Genomic DNA, 15,936 nt, shown 5'->3' with positions numbered 1-15,936 from the left:
AGATTTATGTTTTTTTTTACTTGAATAAATTATTTTAAAAATTGGGGGTGTGCCTACTGGCTTGTGACGCAATAGTAAGGTTGCGCAACGCGATAAACGCGGTGGTTTCCTAGCGAAGCGCGCTTCCAGAATCGGGATAAAATTTAGTAAATTAATTTTCGATTTGGCGGTTAGGGTGAAGTAATTAGAATTCCAACCAAATAGAAAAATGCAATATTTATACTTGTTTCAATTTTATAACATATAAGTATATTTGTTTTATTTTGAAAGGATAAATGAAAAGTTACCCGTATATTAATTACTGAGGTGTTTGAACACGTTGTATTAAACATGGCTGGTGTATTTGACCTGGATTTAGATACAGAAGTTATTTCTGACAACGAGTTGGACGAAAATTATGAATTTAGTGAAGCAAATGTTCACGATGAGTTTATGATTGAGGACGACATTGAAAAGATTGACTTAAGTGAGGGTTTGGTTAATAAAGGATCGGAGAAAGTTGGCCCACAATGTTTTCAACTACTTAAAGTGTTGGGGAAAGGTGGCTACGGTAAAGTATTTCAAGTTCGAAAAACGACGAGCCCGGATCTTGGCCGGATCTTCGCAATGAAAGTTTTAAAGAAAGCATCGATTGTTCGTAACCAAAAAGACACGGCGCACACAAAAGCTGAACGAAATATCTTAGAAGATGTGAAACACCCGTTCATTGTGGATTTGAAATATGCTTTCCAAACAGGCGGGAAATTATATTTAATCCTGGAATATTTAAGTGGGGGGGAACTATTCATGCATTTAGAGAGAGAGGGAATTTTTATGGAAGATATGGCTTGTTTCTATCTCGCTGAAATCACCATGGCGTTGGGACACTTGCACAGCAAAGGAATTATTTACAGGGATCTAAAACCTGAGAATATTCTTCTTGATATGACAGGTCACATTAAACTTACAGATTTCGGTTTATGCAAAGAATCAATCCATGAGGGTGCAATGACGCATACATTCTGTGGCACAATTGAATACATGGCACCGGAAGTTCTTACAAGGTCTGGTCACAACAAAGCTGTGGATTGGTGGAGTTTGGGTGCTCTCATGTTTGACATGCTGAATGGAGCCCCACCATTCACTGCAGAGAATCGGAAAAAAACAATCGATAAAGTTTTACGCGGCAAGCTTACTCTCCCACCTTACCTTACTGTAGATGCAAAGGATATTTTAAAGAAGTTGTTGAAACGCCACGCCCCCTCAAGGTTGGGGGCGTGTATCAACGATGACCTTGCAGTTCGTGCCCATCCTTTCTTCAAACATATTAACTGGGAGGATTTGTTGAGCAAAAAAGTGGATCCCCCGTTCAAACCCCCGTTGCATGGGGAAGATGATGTCAGTTTGTTTGACACAAAGTTTACGAAGCAATCTCCGGTTGACAGTCCTGATAACTGCCCGCTGTCGGAGAGCGCCAACCAAGTGTTTCAGGGTTTCACTTACGTTGCTCCATCTGTGTTGGAGAGCATCAGCGAACATTTTGAAATGCCACGAGTTCGGTCGCCGCGCAAGAACGTTATGAGCCCAATGAAAGTTGACAACCCATGGCAGTCGGAGGGTTTGGTTTCGGACGTTGCTGCGAACCAGATGGATTGCACTCCCGTGGTTGTAACAACGGCTCAAGGGAAAACAAATTTTGATTCTTTTTCAACGATTGTGACCTCACCAAGTGTTGATGAAACAAACAATTTCGGGAAAGTTAGTGCAAAAAAATCGGTCGGAATAAATGAGAAGTCCCCCCCGATTCCTGTTCGTGCAAATATTGGACCGGATGAAAGCAAAGCTACAAAGATAAAGAAACGGCTACATTTAAAATTTCATTAAAATATAAAATTATCATTCTGGTTAATTTTAAGAAATATCAAGTTTTTAAACTTATGTCTATTCCTGTTCTATTTATTTTTGTTTTTCAGTCGAATTTTAATTTTTATTTTATCATAGGCAATTGTCACCCACGTTATAAATCTAGTTTTAGAAAAGTTTGCAAAAATAAACTTTCTCGTATCATGTTTTTAAAATCAGCTGTTTTGGAAATCGTGATCCGTGTAAAAGGGGCGTGCCAGTACTAAAGTATATCTCATCTCAATAACTTGTAAAACACATTATTGTAAGGTTCGCTACCGTAGCGATTGTCAGTGGGTGATTTGTGTTTCTTTTGCGACAACTTATGAAAATTGAATTAAATTTCAGAATTTAAAATAAAACATTTGTCGAACTGCTCATAAGTTGTTGATTTTAGTCAAAGTTTTGATAAAAATGTCATCGGAGACATGGAAAATAATTCAAGAACACAAACGTAAACAAGAAAACTTGAGGGAGATTCTCCAGAAGCGAAGAAAGAAGCGGCAAGGAGGTGGGTGGGTAGTGGGTGTCATGTTTCCTCAATTAATTTAAACTTAAACAGTTGAACCAACGTCATGTGACGAACTAGAGGTAGAACAAGAGCAAGGTATGATGTCATAATGGGGGTTTATGATGAAACAAAAAAAGATTTTTTATAAAACAATTTAAAAGTTTAGACACACGAGGCACTGAGGAGCGTTTAAAAGAATTTTTACAAAAACCTCATCAATTTCCGATGAAGTCCGAGATGGTGATGAAAGAATTTCAACAGGTGAGGACGATAAACATCAAGAATATTGCGTTTAATTGTTTGTTCAGGAAAACCGTGATGTCTCATTGAAAAAGATTGAAGTCGTTTTGTTGAAGCTTGCTGCTGAAGAAATCATCACAGTTCGTGAATTAGGGCAAGATCAAAACAATTGTAAATTAACTTAACATTTGTTAAAACTTTTTGTATAAAGTTTGTTTGCAGATGAAGGGGGGGGTTCTAACGTGGAAATTATTTCTCTGTGGAACACAAAAGCAGAAATTGAAAAAGAGGAAAAAAACAAACCAACAAAAAGGGATTCTAGTGGAGTGTGAGTGGGGGGGGGTTTGATCGGCAACAAATAAGTGGTGGGGGGTTTGGTCGGCAACAAATAAGTGGGGGGGGGTTTGACCGGCAACAAATAAGTGGGGGGAGGGTTTGGTCGGCAACAAATAAGTTGAGGGGAGGGTTTGGTCGGCAACAAATAAGTGGGGGGGGTTGGTAGTCAACAAATAAGTGGGGGGAGGGTTTGGTCGGCAACAAATAAGTGGGGGGGTTTGGTCGGCAACAAATAAGTGGGGGGAGGGTTTGGTCGGCAACAAATAAGTGGGGGGGGTTTGGTCGGCAACAAATAAGTGGGGGGGGTTTGGTCGGCAACAAATAAGTAGGGGGGAGTTGGTCGGCAACAAATAAGTGGGGGGGGGTTTGATCGGCAACAAATAAGTGGGGGGGATTTGGTCGGCAACAAATAAGTGGGGGGGGGTTTGATCGGCAACAAATAAGTGGGGGGGGATTTGGTCGGCAACAAATAAGTGGGGGGGGGGTTGGTCGGCAACAAATAGGTGGGGGGGTTTGGTCGGCAACAAATAAGTGGGGGGGGTTTGGTCGGCAACAAATAAGTGGGGGGGGGTTTGGTCGGCAACAAATAAGTGGGGGGGGGTTTGGTCGGCAACAAATAAGTGGGGGGGGTTTGGTCGGCAACAAATAAGTGGGGGGGTTTGGTCGGCAACAAATAAGTGGGGGGGATTTGGTCGGCAACAAATAAGTGGGGGGTTTGGTCGGCAACAAATAGGTGGGGGGATTTGGTCGGCAACAAATAGGTGGGGGGGTTTGGTCGGCAACAAATAAGTGGGGGGGGATTTGGTCGGCAACAAATAAGTGGGGGGGGATTTGGTCGGCAACAAATAGGTGGGGGGATTTGGTCGGCAACAAATAGGTGGGGGGGTTTGGTCGGCAACAAATAAGTGGGGGGGGGTTTGGTCGGCAACAAAAAAGGGGGGGGGTTTGGTCGGCAACAAATAAGTGGGGGGGGTTTGGTCGGCAACAAATAAGTGGGGGGGTTTGGTCGGCAACAAATAAGTGGGGGAGGATTTGGTCGGCAACAAATAGGTGGGGGGTTTGGTCGGCAACAAATAAGTGGGGGGGGGTTGGTCGGCAACAAAAAAGGGGGGGGTTTGGTCAGCAACAAATAAGTGGGGGGGTTGGTCGGCAACAAATAAGTGGGGGGGTTGGTCGGCAACAAATAAGTGGGGGGGGGTTGGTCGGCAACAAATAAGTGGGGGGATTTGGTCGGCAACAAATAAGTGGGGGGGGTTTGGTCGGCAACAAATAAGTGGGGGGGATTGGTCATCAAAAACTAAATTTTCAATCTTAGAACCAAAACATCGGACACAAAAAGCAAAACAAATGTCCGACGAAAGTCATCAAAAAAAGACAAATCACGAACTTGCGAAGATATTGAGGAATTGTTGGCAACCAAGTCCACTAAAGAGGAAACCACGACGCGTGTCACGGACGAGATACAACAATTATTAAGCACGGCTTCAACAAAAGAAATAACTTTGACAGAGAAGTTTCGGTCTATGGGGGGGTCACAGGTTCGAGAGTTTTGTCCGCACGCAACGAGAGAAGAATGCTCAAAACACAATAAGTCGTATATCGATTGTCAGAAACTACATTTCAGGAAAATACTTAAATCTCACACAGGTATTTTTGGATTATAACAAAAGTTATTGTTTTTGAAATATGTTTGAAATAGATGAAACGTTGGGCGATTGTTCGTTCCTTAACACTTGCTTCCACATGGATACGTGCAAGTACGTCCACTATGAGATAGATTACCGCGGAACCGACCTCGACCCAAGGCGAAAGTTAAAGAAAGAAGTTTCACTTCCAAAGTTTAATGAGGATTATCTTTCGCGGAAAATGTTGCCACCCCAGGTAAGAACGTCGGTCGGGTGGATATCAACTAACCATCGTGTTTGTAGTGGATTAATTGTGATATAAGATACCTTGATGTTTCTGTGTTGGGAAAGTTTTCTGTCATAATGGCCGACCCCCCATGGGATATACACATGGAGTTACCCTACGGAACCATGCAGGTTTGATGTTTGTTGGAATTTTCGTGGAATAACAATGTTTGCAGGATACGGAGATGAGAGCTTTAAGGATCCAAGATTTATCAGATGATGGGTTAATGTTTTTGTGGGTTACCGGGAGGTTCGTATCATAGATATCTTATACATGCCATAGATATCTTATATATATTCCACAGGGCCATGGAGTTGGGACGAGAATTGTTTGATTGTTGGGGGTAGAGTTGTTGTTGTTATCGATGGTTGAAGTGTTTGATGAATTTGTTTTAGGTACAAAAGATGCGACGAGTTGATTTGGGTCAAGACGAACCAACTTCAACGTTTGATACGAACGGGGAGAACGGGACACTGGATCAATCATGGGAAGGAACATTGTTTGGTAACTATGATGTAATAATACCAATATGACATCATGATGAATCATAATAGGTGGGAATTAAAGGAAACCCGATCGGGATAAATCGAAGATTAGATTGTGATGTATTGGTAGCAGAGGTTGGTTGGTTTATTATATTTATTCAATGTTTATAATCAACGCACCATTAATAGGTTCGCGACACAAGCCACAAACCAGATGAAATTTATGGATTGATTGAGAGACTATCCCCAGGAACAAGAAAGTTGGAGCTATTCGGAAGAGTTCATAATTTGCAACCTAATTGGTAAGTTTTGTAATAATAAAGTTGGTTGATTATGACATCATTGTTCTAGGGTAACCCTTGGCAACCAGCTCGACGGAGTGCATCTAGCCGAGTATGATGTCATAGACAAATTTAAGAAGAAATATCCTGATGGGAAAGTTACAAAATGTGAATAATATTGCGCGTGTTTGTTAAAAGCAGTTATTAAAGCAGCGATAAATTAAATATATGATGTCTATGGTATCTAACAACACTTGGTGGCGCCACATGACCTCGAAGTTGTTTCGTTGAGAATCAAGAACGGATCAATCTGTGTAACCTGGATGATAAACAATATATGACATCATAATAATGTGTATGACATCATAATAATGTGTATGCCATCATAATAATGTGTATGACATCATAATAATGTGTATGACATCATACCATGTTAGTAGTGACACAACAAGGGGCTTTCTTCATCGAGAATTCTTCGTTGAATCGGGATTGTTTTAATATTTGTGAGGTCACGGGGTCAACATTGGTTGGGGTGTCGCGGGTGAAGAAGTATTCGCGATCGAGCTAATAGGGGTAAAAGTGTGGTCAATATGTATCAAGGGGTCAATATATATCAAGGGGTGTGGTCAATATATATCAAGGGGTGTGGTCAATATATATCAAGGGGTGTGGTCAATATATATCAAGGGGTGTGGTCAATATATATCAAGGGGTGTGGTCAATATATATCAAGGGGTGTGGTCAATATATATCAAGGGGTGTGGTCAATATATATCAAGGGGTGTGGTCAACATAGTGGAATTGTTGAAATCCAAGGAATAATTTCTCATAAAAACATTGCAGAGTCAAATGTTCAAATTAACTTTATTATTAATAATAAATCCAAATATATATTACGAAAGTGACATTCAGCATCAATTATTTCTTACTTTAAAGTTTTCCTCGTAACCAGTGATGCCACCATTGTATACAACTTGCGTAGATTCCTGCTTTTCCATCGGTTTTAGTTTAAACAACCGATACAACACAGATGCAAACCTTGCGTCACCTGCAGAATATAAACAATGTTATTTCTATGTCAAATATTTATAACAGCGACAACCCACCTGTCACCTTCTTCAACTCCGGCTTGGTGACTTCAACCACATTCGCAGAAACCACACGAGGTGTTTCAAATCCAACGGACTCCGCAATCTCATACAATTCCTTCCAATACAACGCACCACTCACGCATTCACCTGCAAGGTTGATATAAAACATCCACAACCCAACTTACCCCCTCACCTGACCCAACTTACCCCCTCACCTAACCCAACTTACCCCACAAAACTTTGTGGTTCCTTATTTCCTCAGACAAAACACAATCAGCATAAACATCACTGAAGTAGAGCTCCCCACCGTACTTTAACACACGATAAGCTTCCTTTAACACTGCTTCCTTGTCTTTAACCAAGTTGATCACGCAGTTTGATCTGGACAAGTGATTGAGAGGTTATGGGTTTGAGGCTGCTACAAGCACCACACCAAACAGCAATTGCCTCAACCTGGTGATCACTATTGGGTTTTTGATAAAAACAATCATCTACAAAGTTAGACTCGTGGTACACCACTCACATAACTATATCCATCGAAGTGTCTTCAATCCCGGCCTCCCCTAACTTCTCAATGAAACCTTTCACAAACTTGGTGTTCGGCTTTGAATATCCGAAGCTTTGTTGATGATAATCGATGTACTTGTTCGCTACAGCAAGCTGCATAGAGATAAAAAAAAGAAATGAAATAAAACTCGCTTTGAGTAAAATTGTCAAATAAAAGGGCGCTAAACCTAACAATATACAAAAACCCGATTAAGCGGTGCTTAATTAAGGTGATACACAGTATTTAGATGGCACTCACTTGTTCATCCGTCATATCAACACCGGTAACAAAACCATCTTCCCCAACCAGTTTAGCGAGTGCATAACAATCACGACCACTTCCGCTGCCGAGGTCAAGAATCTTCATTCTTTCCAAGGATTCAGGAACGACAATCCCGCAACTGGTGAATGGTGGGGGTTATTTATTGGGTGTTGGGGTTTTTTATTGGGTGTTGGGGTATTTATTGGGAGTGGGGTTATTTATTGAGGGGTGAGGTTATTTATTTGGTGGTGGGGTATTTATTGAGGGGTGGGTGTTATTTATTGGGAGTGGGGTTATTTATTGGGTGGTGGGGTTATTTAATGGGGGTGGGGTTATTTATTGGGAGTGGGGTTATTTATTGGGTGGTGGGGTTATTTAATGGGGGGGGTTATTTATTGGGGGTGGGGTTATTTATTGGAGGTGGGGTTATTTATTGGGTGGTGGGTGGTTATTTATTGGGGGTGGGGTTATTTATTGAGGGGTGGGGTTATTTATTGGGTGGGGTTATTTATTAGAGGTGGGGTTATTTATTGGGGGGTGGGTGGTTATTTATTGGGGGTGGGGTTATTTATTGGGTGGTGGGGTTATTTATTGGGGGGTGGGGTTATTTATTGGGGGTGGGGTTATTTAATGGGAGTGGGGTTATTTATTGGGTGGTGGGGTTATTTATTGGGGGGTGGGTGGTTATTTATTGGGGGTGGGGTTATTTATTGGGTGGTGGGGTTATTTATTGGGGGGTGGGGTTATTTCTTATTGCCACGTAACTAACGTACCCATAATATTTACTTGTGACATCATTATGCACGAGTTTCAACGCTTCTCGAACGTGTTTGGCGACCGCTTGTGGTGGGGTCGTGCACATAGAGGTTTGCAAGTCATTTGTTGACTGCAATGTTTTACCTGCTCATCAAAAACATATAAACTTGAGGTTTATTTACCAAATCTTATTTACCGTAATATTCTTTCACCTCGTCGGTTAAGCTGGGTGCTGGGCAACAAGACATTTCTAAATATTTAATCAATCTCTGAAATTTAATTTTTGAAAATTTAAAGAAAAATAAATTAATTTGATTTTACGTAATTTTAAACCATAGAACAATATTATCATAGTTTTGCTTCTGTGACATCACACGGCCATGATTGTTTGAGATAATGAGCGAGAAGAAACAATCGATCAGACCCAAACAGCATAGTTGGTTCATTAGTAAGATGAGCCACGAATGTCGGCATCCCAAACGATCCGTAATCGATCGCTTCTTGCGTCACCCGTCGTAGTTCGTCTTTCACATCGGTGTGTGCCATCTTCCCCACTAGCTGATCAACCTCATGCCCCATCCCAACCGCTCGACACGCATCCTTGAGGCTTTCCACCATCGTCACATCTTCGTCACGAACCCACACCCTCATAAATATCTCACGTGACAACCCCTCCAAATATTGTGGGGCCTCCGTGGCCACCACCGTCAACAACCTCTGCGCCGATATTGTTCCTTTGTTCATCATTACATCAGAGATGTTGCGCGGCATTTTAAATGGGACTTTATAAAAGTCAGCCATGCGTAGCAGGTCATGTGACATGTATCGTCCCCTAGCGGGCACCATGGCTGGTGGTGCGTTGTTCGTTTGTTGCATCACAGCGGGTAGAAACGCAGGTTTCAACTTTAGGTCCATGTTCGTCCACGATTTATTGCAACGATTGATGACTTGAAACGCGATGTAGCTGTACGGTGAAACTGTGTCGTAAAAAAACTCAACCAGGATTTTCCTCATAGGTTGTGCCATCTTACCCCAATCTAACAAATCTGAACAAAGTTTACTAATTTAGGTAATCCTGAACAAATGATTATGACATCACAACACAAAATGACGATGGTAAAAATCACCAGCATGAAAAAATTTACAACAAACAAATTTATGAAATGTTTTAAAATGGCAGCTAGCACGCACGCACGGAACTTTTGTTTACAAAGTTTATGATGTCTATGAAATATTTGCTGACGAATATTTTTCCTTGGCTTTGCTGCTGAGGATTGCAATATGGTTCAAATCACGAAAATACTCGTTGTAATCCAAAGCGTACCCGATCAGAAAATGGTCGGGGACCTCAAAACCGATATAATCTGGTCTGTAGCCCACGCTTCTCGATGTTCGTTTCACCAACAAGCTTGCAACGTTAACGGTGTGTGGTTTGTATTGCTCCAACACACTCAACAACTTCGTCATAGTTCGTCCGGTGTCAATCATGTCTTCAACTATAAGAACGTTTTTACCCCGGAGATTCGACAAATCGTCGCCACCGATCACACGAACCGTCCCAGTCGATTGGTCATCTGAATAACTTTTCAAACGAATGAAATCGATTGAAAGTTGACACGAGCGGTTAGTGTTTGCATTTAGTTGTTTTAAGAAATGAATTAGATCGTTAAAGAATTGGTAACCCCCCTTCAAAACACACAATGCTGCTGTTGGTTTAGTCAAGTCAATATTCTGGAAAATATCTCTTGCTAGTCTTTCGGTTCTATCCAAGACGAAACCTTTAGGAATTATGACACATTCTAAATCGTCCTCATAATGCTTTGGGATGCAGAATTGTGATATCGGGTAACCTTTAAAATCGTCGGGGATTTTAATGCACTCATCCATGCTGAAACCTGACCTTTTGTCGAACCTACTCGAACACAATGACTCAACAGATTTGTACCACGTGGTCAACGCGTGACCGATTATGACGTCACGTAACACTTGGGCGACGATCATTTATACGTCATAGTGAAAAAATCACGGGATCCACGATATTTTATTTCATAATAAAAATAAAAATTTACAATTATGTACATTGTGACGTAACAATAACCATCTTATAAAGAACATTATGACGTAATATAGTGTTGATTACGTCATAGTAGCAACTGGTATGCTGGTGACATCCGAAGGTTGTAAATCGTAACCAAGTTTCTTTAAATCCCGAGTCACAATGTTGCAAGTCACCTGGGTGGATAAACATGACTCGTGAATGTTGAGCATGACGCAGCAAAAATATTATCTGAATAATGTTTACACCAAATAACGCAAATATAAAGTAACAACTGCAATTTTGTATTTATTGTTCGGCCGTTCCTATATTTATATACTTTGGATGTTCCTACTTTGCACTTATATACATTGGATGTTCCTACTTTGCACTTATATAGTTTGGATGTTCCTACTTTGCACTTATATACTTTGGATGTTCCTACTTTGCACTTATATACATTGGATGTTCCTACTTTGCACTTATATACATTGGATGTTCCTACTTTGCACTTATATACTTTGGATGTTCCTACTTTGCACTTATATACATTGGATGTTCCTACTTTGCACTTATATACATTGGATGTTCCTACTTTGCACTTGTATACATTGGATGTTCCTACTTTGCACTTATATACATTGGATGTTCCTACTTTGCACTTATATACATTGTACTATAGCATGTCGGTTATCGAGTGACAACATAATTTAAAGTCTATTGACCTCTTCAAATACGATAGCGAAGATCATATTAATTAAAGAAACGAAGAGAAAGGCAGCAGTCCCAAGTTACCCCCATTAACGCTCGCGCAACCCACCGTGACATGACCTTGTGAACGAACTCTCGTGACCTCTCGACCTTCACCTTGCGCAACAACCTTGGGGTCAACGAACTCCGGCCGACGCCCAAGAAGCCAACTGTGGGTAAAGTATCTTAATTATTCAGTTTATTTAAGATTTGAGATGTTCAGGAAAAATAAAACTGAAGGTAAATGAAAACCACAAGCAATTGTTTGATTGAATAGAATTGTAACTTACGATATGTTTGATTTTAGTATACCAATATATATAAGGCAAATATTTTCCAAATATTTATTTAAAAGATCAAAACTACATGTGACCAACAGTTGCAACAAAATATCCAACCTTGTTATTTGTTGCAACTTGGAAGTTGACACGGGAACAAACATGGCGACTTTCACTCGATGTTTTCCAGGGACCATCGGGATGTGCATTGAACCGTAACCATGGACGACGTCACGCCCGAATGAATCAGGGCCGTAACAACTTACCACTAGTTGGGGCCCTAAAACATGGAGATAATATAAACACAAATCATAAAGATAATATAAACACAAACCATAGAGATAATATAAACACAAATCATAGAGATAATATAAACACAAATCATAGAGATAATATAAACACAAATCATAGAGATAATATAAACACAAATCATAGAGATAATATAAACACAAATCATAGAGATAATATAAACACAAATCATAGAGATAATATAAACACAAATCATAAAGATAATATAAACACAAATCATAGAGATAATATAAAAACAAATCATAGAGATATTATAAACATCTTTACATCCATGCGGGTTGGTGCTTTTATACGTAACATCCAGGGGGAAATTCCAAACGAACAACTCCCGATCATCGCGGCTTCGACGGGTGATCTGGGAAATCCCCTCCTCTAACCCACTTGTGACAACCCAGTCCTGCCCGTGATGGAACGAGAACTTGCAGTAGAGTTCATCAAAATCTGGAAACTAAAAAGGGGGTAGGAGCAGCACGATTTCGCGCACTTTCAAAGTTATTTTTCGACACGAACAGCCGAGTTTTTTCAAAAAAAAGTATACAGTGGGTATCAGTGAGACATAAGGAACATTTTGAAAACAAAATTTCAGGTGGCCACCAGCTAAAGGATTACCCCGCCTGGGGACCAGAGAAACCTATTAATTATTTTGGGGTGAAAGCTATCACTAACCTCTTAGCGGCAAGATTAAAATACAATAATTTATATTTGAATAATATAGCTCAAATTAATCAAAACAAGAAAGGAAAAGAAATTAGCAAAAAAAATGCATACGTAAAAACTACTTGAGTAAAAGGGCTTTTATAACTACTTGTTTGGTGAAGATATACAAGTTAGTAATGAAAAACGTCAGCCAGTTCCTTACCTCTCCTGATTCAACCTGGCCATTCAACATCAACAAAAACACCGAGGGGTTTGGGTTTATTCCTGATGACATTTTGAGTTTCAAGAAATATTTCAAATATTTTTAACTGCGATAATTAACAACCGTTAGGTGTCGCCTTAAACAGTAAAAGGGGAGTAACCAATAAGTTAATAGTTTGTATCCGAGTGTGATAATAATATCAAAAAAATAATAATAACTGGCTATGTAGGATTAAACAATACGGAAACTTTGGTACACAAGCAAACATTTTTTTTTCATAATTATACCCTGGTTATATAGGGTTATTTATAAAAGACTTGAAACTTTAAAACAAACCAATAGGGGGGTTGTTTTGAAGCTTTGTACCACGTGACAAACCCGATTGAACCGATACATCGCGAGTTAAACTCATGTGACGTCACTAAACCGCTGTTACGTAACACAAGTTGCATGATATCCAGCCATTGTTAAAATATGTGAAGTGCTTTCGTTTCATGGGAATTAAGCCATGTATAAAAAAGTTGTGTAATATAACAAATGGTTAGGGTTAATGTTATTAATGCTACCAAGGCTGCGAAGACATATGTCTATTTCAACGTTGCATACGCCAAACCCACTTTGGCACTCCCCATGTATTTTGGTTTATACCATTTGTCATATATATTGTGACGTAATAATAAATTAAATTCGAGATGATCATTTTTGTTTGTGACGTTAAAGGAGTTTTGTTACGTCACAACTCGTAACAAAGGACAGGAATGTCTGGCGTTCAAGAATGAGGTCACGTGAACTGAGGCAATCATGTGAGTGACCTATAGTAACCTCGGTGGTTCGATTCATCTATAGAAGGGTTACTACAGGACGTAGGCAAACACACACTTGCGATGTATATGGATATGATTAAAATGACAATGGCAAAACATGAACGTTTCACGACAAACATGTTTTAAAAGACAGCAAACATGAAACGTGGTTTAACCAAGTAACCTTCATGGTCGCTCTACACGCGTGTGAGCAAGGTGCACGCACACACACACACACACCACACGCCCACTGATAAACCACAGACGCCTCAAACCCTCGGCCAATAGAACGAAGGCATCGCGCGGATGTCATTTACGTGTTGTGTCGTCATAATAGAGCGCGTATGTTCTACAGTAGATTATCTCTTTATGTCGTCATAGTGGATATTGTTTATGTTAATAACAGACAGGAAGTAGAAACAGACGCGTTTGTTTAGAATATTGTTTTATACCAGCAGCGTATGTTTGGATATAAGAAACAAACTTGTTTATCTTCGTATTGAAAGTCACAAATATTAACCTGTACTTATAAGATCGCGGAAATCGAAGAGAATTCGCAGCAAAACGACAATCGTTAAAACAGGCTACGGGTAAAAGGTGCGAGATAAAAACGAAAACTTGTATAAAAGTTTATTTTTATGTTCACAGGATATTAAGATGTCTAAGTTATCATCAAGCACCATCCACGTTGGTGGAAAACCTACAAGCATATCTTTCTCGGGCTGTGGGTTCTTAGGAGTTTACCATATAGGGGTGGCAAGCTGTTTCAAAACTTATGCGCCTGATCTGGTGTCAAGCTTCAACAAAATATACGGATGTTCAGCTGGTTCTATCATCGGTGCTATGTTGCTGAGTGACGTATGTTTCGGGGAAGTTTGTGAGCGAACAATCAAAATTGTTGTGGATGCAAGGTCAAGAACGTTTGGACCGCTAAGCCCGGGGTTTCGGCTTAATGAAACTTTGTTGCGCGACTTTAGGTTAGGCTTGCCCATCGACGCGCATGTGAGAGCAACTGGTCGATTGTTTATTTCACTTACCAGGTTGCGTGACGGCAAGAACGTGATTGTGAGCGAATACGCAAACCGTGAGGAATTAATTCAAGTCTTATTATGCAGTTGCTTCGTCCCCTTGTATTCCGGACTCATTCCCCCTACATATAGGGGCGTACATTACGTGGATGGCGGGCTATCAAACAACCTACCCGCTGATAATAACACCATCACCGTCTCGCCATGGTCAGGTTGTAGCGATATTTGTCCCATGAACGACGGGTCCCATTCATTGATCGATCTTAGTTTCGTTAATACCAGTATACAAATGACGGCGTCTAACATGTACAGATGTACCAACATGTTCTTTCCACCCAAACCGGATGTATTAAAGGACTTTTGCTCCCAAGGTTTCCGCGAAGCTGCTCAATACCTCCGCGACCATGGTTTACTCGAAACAAACCTCCCGATCAAGAAAAATCTTTCGTTTTCATCCCAGCTATCAAACGTCAAGGGCCGTCGTAACTTAACGCGAAGGCTGTCACTTACAGCTCAAAGGATCAGCGACGATGACGTAGAGGGCAGTGACGTCAGCTATACGTCATCACTATCCGATTATGACATCGAAGAATGTTTTGACGAGAATTGTAACGATTATGACGTAATAAAGCCCCTTCCTTCCCCCAGTGTATTCACAGTGGTCCATGTTTACCCTCCCGACAAATCGCCAACATTACAACTTAACTTTCAACTCCCCCCACCCGTTCTCGCAGCTTTAGAAACCGCTTTCCAATCCTCGGCCACCCCATGGAAAATCCCTCTTTCACATTTCATCGGGAATTGTAAAAAATCTTTAATCGTCCGCGTGCCATTGGATCGAACGTATTCAATTGCGACATTTTTATTACGTCATACTGCGTCATTCCCTGATGACATCACATGGCTTGGTGATCACTTACGTATGTTGGTTGACAAATTACAAAGTTACTTCAGATGCAGAGGTAGCAAACTTGTGGGCAAGATACGGAACATGGGAAGTGATGCGGCACAAGACCTCACCCATCTTACACAAAATATGAATATAACTGTACAATTGCTTACCAAGGCTCTATGGGATCGAGGTTACCCATATTATACCACGTGGTTAGCCCCGTTATGGTGTCGAAGTTTCAGTGGGGGAATTCCCCAGGAAGACAAAAACATTCTGCAACTAGTTTAATATGACGTAATAATTTAATTTGTTTAATTTTATGTGACGTCAGAATACTGTGCAATAATTACGTCATAATATAATTGGTGCATACATACGTACCTTAACAGTGTTATTTCTCTATTTCGATGAACCTGGTGAACTTTGTGAAAATAAATTCTTTAAGCTGTGACCTATAGTAACACAACAAACAACGATTATGACGACACACCTACCTTCGCATCGAGTCATGCGGTCACAGTCCAAAGTTTCCGATTGTTACGTAACAACTTTCGTGTTACAATGACTCACAGGGCAATGACAGTCGTTATAACACAGAAGTTCTGTTTCATACACCTCGTGCCAGCTTACGAGTTACCACGTATGTAACTAATTTATCCTCGCATGGCGGGGCAATGACTAG

General features: G+C 40.5%; 7 protein-coding genes across 11 annotated transcripts; 3 read left to right on the top strand and 4 right to left on the bottom strand.

Annotated features, from left to right (window-relative positions):
- The first annotated feature begins 240 nt into the window (after positions 1 to 240).
- Positions 241 to 2,264, top strand: LOC149739407 (ribosomal protein S6 kinase beta-2-like). The gene has a single exon (XM_089875810.1). The coding sequence runs from the start codon at positions 331 to 333 to the stop codon at positions 1,861 to 1,863; it is 1,533 nt and encodes a 510-aa protein (XP_089731936.1). The 5' UTR covers positions 241 to 330; the 3' UTR covers positions 1,864 to 2,264.
- Positions 2,228 to 5,870, top strand: LOC149739406 (N(6)-adenosine-methyltransferase catalytic subunit METTL3-like). 3 transcript variants are annotated; one of them, XM_089875804.1, is made up of 14 exons: positions 2,228 to 2,392; positions 2,444 to 2,488; positions 2,559 to 2,653; positions 2,701 to 2,803; positions 2,855 to 2,960; positions 4,284 to 4,615; positions 4,668 to 4,849; positions 4,897 to 5,010; positions 5,055 to 5,128; positions 5,184 to 5,222; positions 5,275 to 5,383; positions 5,434 to 5,499; positions 5,554 to 5,666; positions 5,716 to 5,870. In XM_089875804.1, the coding sequence occupies exons 1-14, from the start codon at positions 2,296 to 2,298 to the stop codon at positions 5,819 to 5,821; spliced, it is 1,581 nt and encodes a 526-aa protein (XP_089731930.1). In that variant the 5' UTR covers positions 2,228 to 2,295; the 3' UTR covers positions 5,822 to 5,870. The 3 variants fall into 3 exon arrangements, with proteins under 3 accessions (XP_089731930.1, XP_089731931.1, XP_089731932.1); XM_089875806.1 differs by having other exon boundaries at positions 2,238 to 2,392; positions 2,554 to 2,653; XM_089875805.1 differs by lacking the exon at positions 4,897 to 5,010.
- On the bottom strand, positions 5,819 to 8,685 carry LOC149739405 (arsenite methyltransferase-like). The gene is made up of 9 exons (XM_089875829.1): positions 8,497 to 8,685; positions 8,318 to 8,444; positions 7,542 to 7,683; positions 7,260 to 7,396; positions 6,966 to 7,117; positions 6,752 to 6,883; positions 6,575 to 6,693; positions 6,075 to 6,209; positions 5,819 to 5,964 (listed from the first exon to the last, which is right to left on the bottom strand). The coding sequence occupies exons 1-9, from the start codon at positions 8,546 to 8,548 to the stop codon at positions 5,890 to 5,892; spliced, it is 1,071 nt and encodes a 356-aa protein (XP_089731955.1). The 5' UTR covers positions 8,549 to 8,685; the 3' UTR covers positions 5,819 to 5,889.
- LOC149739404 (glutathione S-transferase kappa 1-like) lies at positions 8,558 to 9,335 on the bottom strand. The gene has a single exon (XM_089875838.1). The coding sequence runs from the start codon at positions 9,324 to 9,326 to the stop codon at positions 8,649 to 8,651; it is 678 nt and encodes a 225-aa protein (XP_089731964.1). The 5' UTR covers positions 9,327 to 9,335; the 3' UTR covers positions 8,558 to 8,648.
- A 10-nt stretch (positions 9,336 to 9,345) lies between these two features.
- LOC149739403 (hypoxanthine-guanine phosphoribosyltransferase-like) lies at positions 9,346 to 10,301 on the bottom strand. Its single transcript, XM_089875833.1, has one exon. The coding sequence runs from the start codon at positions 10,299 to 10,301 to the stop codon at positions 9,525 to 9,527; it is 777 nt and encodes a 258-aa protein (XP_089731959.1). The 3' UTR covers positions 9,346 to 9,524.
- Positions 10,302 to 10,322: 21 nt separating this feature from the next.
- LOC149739402 (B9 domain-containing protein 1-like) lies at positions 10,323 to 12,692 on the bottom strand. 3 transcript variants are annotated; one of them, XM_089875837.1, is made up of 5 exons: positions 12,532 to 12,692; positions 11,940 to 12,120; positions 11,484 to 11,643; positions 11,061 to 11,255; positions 10,323 to 10,532 (listed from the first exon to the last, which is right to left on the bottom strand). In XM_089875837.1, exons 1-4 carry the CDS (start codon positions 12,601 to 12,603, stop codon positions 11,093 to 11,095), a joined length of 576 nt encoding a protein of 191 aa, XP_089731963.1. In that variant the 5' UTR covers positions 12,604 to 12,692; the 3' UTR covers positions 10,323 to 10,532; positions 11,061 to 11,092. The 3 variants fall into 3 exon arrangements, with proteins under 3 accessions (XP_089731963.1, XP_089731961.1, XP_089731962.1); XM_089875835.1 differs by having other exon boundaries at positions 11,131 to 11,255; XM_089875836.1 differs by having other exon boundaries at positions 11,156 to 11,255.
- Positions 12,693 to 13,638: 946 nt separating this feature from the next.
- LOC149739401 (uncharacterized) lies at positions 13,639 to 15,705 on the top strand. Its single transcript, XM_089875808.1, has 2 exons — positions 13,639 to 13,924; positions 13,983 to 15,705. The coding sequence occupies exon 2, from the start codon at positions 13,992 to 13,994 to the stop codon at positions 15,540 to 15,542; it is 1,551 nt and encodes a 516-aa protein (XP_089731934.1). The 5' UTR covers positions 13,639 to 13,924; positions 13,983 to 13,991; the 3' UTR covers positions 15,543 to 15,705.
- The last annotated feature ends 231 nt before the right edge of the window (positions 15,706 to 15,936 follow it).

This window comes from Ciona robusta, chromosome 3, assembly GCF_009617815.1.
Source record: "Ciona robusta chromosome 3, ASM961781v2".
Lineage (NCBI taxonomy): Eukaryota > Metazoa > Chordata > Ascidiacea > Phlebobranchia > Cionidae > Ciona > Ciona robusta.
This window is presented reverse-complemented; position numbering and strand designations above follow the sequence as displayed.

Excerpts from the sequence above, each read along its gene's own strand:
- LOC149739402 (XM_089875835.1), bottom strand. The coding sequence starts at position 12,603 with ATGTCATCAGGAATAAACCCAAACCCCTCGGTGTTTTTGTTGATGTTG. Across the intron at positions 12,121-12,531 it reads GCCAGGTTGAATCAGGAGAG|TTTCCAGATTTTGATGAACT; the intron begins GTAAGGAACTGG and ends CCCCCTTTTTAG. Across the intron at positions 11,256-11,483 it reads AAGTTGCAACAAATAACAAG|TTGGCTTCTTGGGCGTCGGC; the intron begins GTTGGATATTTT and ends CTTTACCCACAG.
- LOC149739405 (XM_089875829.1), bottom strand. The coding sequence starts at position 8,548 with ATGTCTTGTTGCCCAGCACCCAGCTTAACCGACGAGGTGAAAGAATAT. Across the intron at positions 7,684-8,317 it reads GTCACAAGTAAATATTATGG|TTGCGGGATTGTCGTTCCTG; the intron begins GTACGTTAGTTA and ends ACCATTCACCAG. Across the intron at positions 6,210-6,574 it reads GTTACGAGGAAAACTTTAAA|CTCGATCGCGAATACTTCTT; the intron begins GTAAGAAATAAT and ends TACCCCTATTAG.
- LOC149739401 (XM_089875808.1), top strand. The coding sequence starts at position 13,992 with ATGTCTAAGTTATCATCAAGCACCATCCACGTTGGTGGAAAACCTACA.
- LOC149739406 (XM_089875804.1), top strand. The coding sequence starts at position 2,296 with ATGTCATCGGAGACATGGAAAATAATTCAAGAACACAAACGTAAACAA. Across the intron at positions 2,961-4,283 it reads AAAAGGGATTCTAGTGGAGT|AACCAAAACATCGGACACAA; the intron begins GTGAGTGGGGGG and ends TTTCAATCTTAG. Across the intron at positions 5,667-5,715 it reads CATAATTTGCAACCTAATTG|GGTAACCCTTGGCAACCAGC; the intron begins GTAAGTTTTGTA and ends TCATTGTTCTAG.
- LOC149739404 (XM_089875838.1), bottom strand. The coding sequence starts at position 9,326 with ATGGCACAACCTATGAGGAAAATCCTGGTTGAGTTTTTTTACGACACA.
- LOC149739403 (XM_089875833.1), bottom strand. The coding sequence starts at position 10,301 with ATGATCGTCGCCCAAGTGTTACGTGACGTCATAATCGGTCACGCGTTG.
- LOC149739407 (XM_089875810.1), top strand. The coding sequence starts at position 331 with ATGGCTGGTGTATTTGACCTGGATTTAGATACAGAAGTTATTTCTGAC.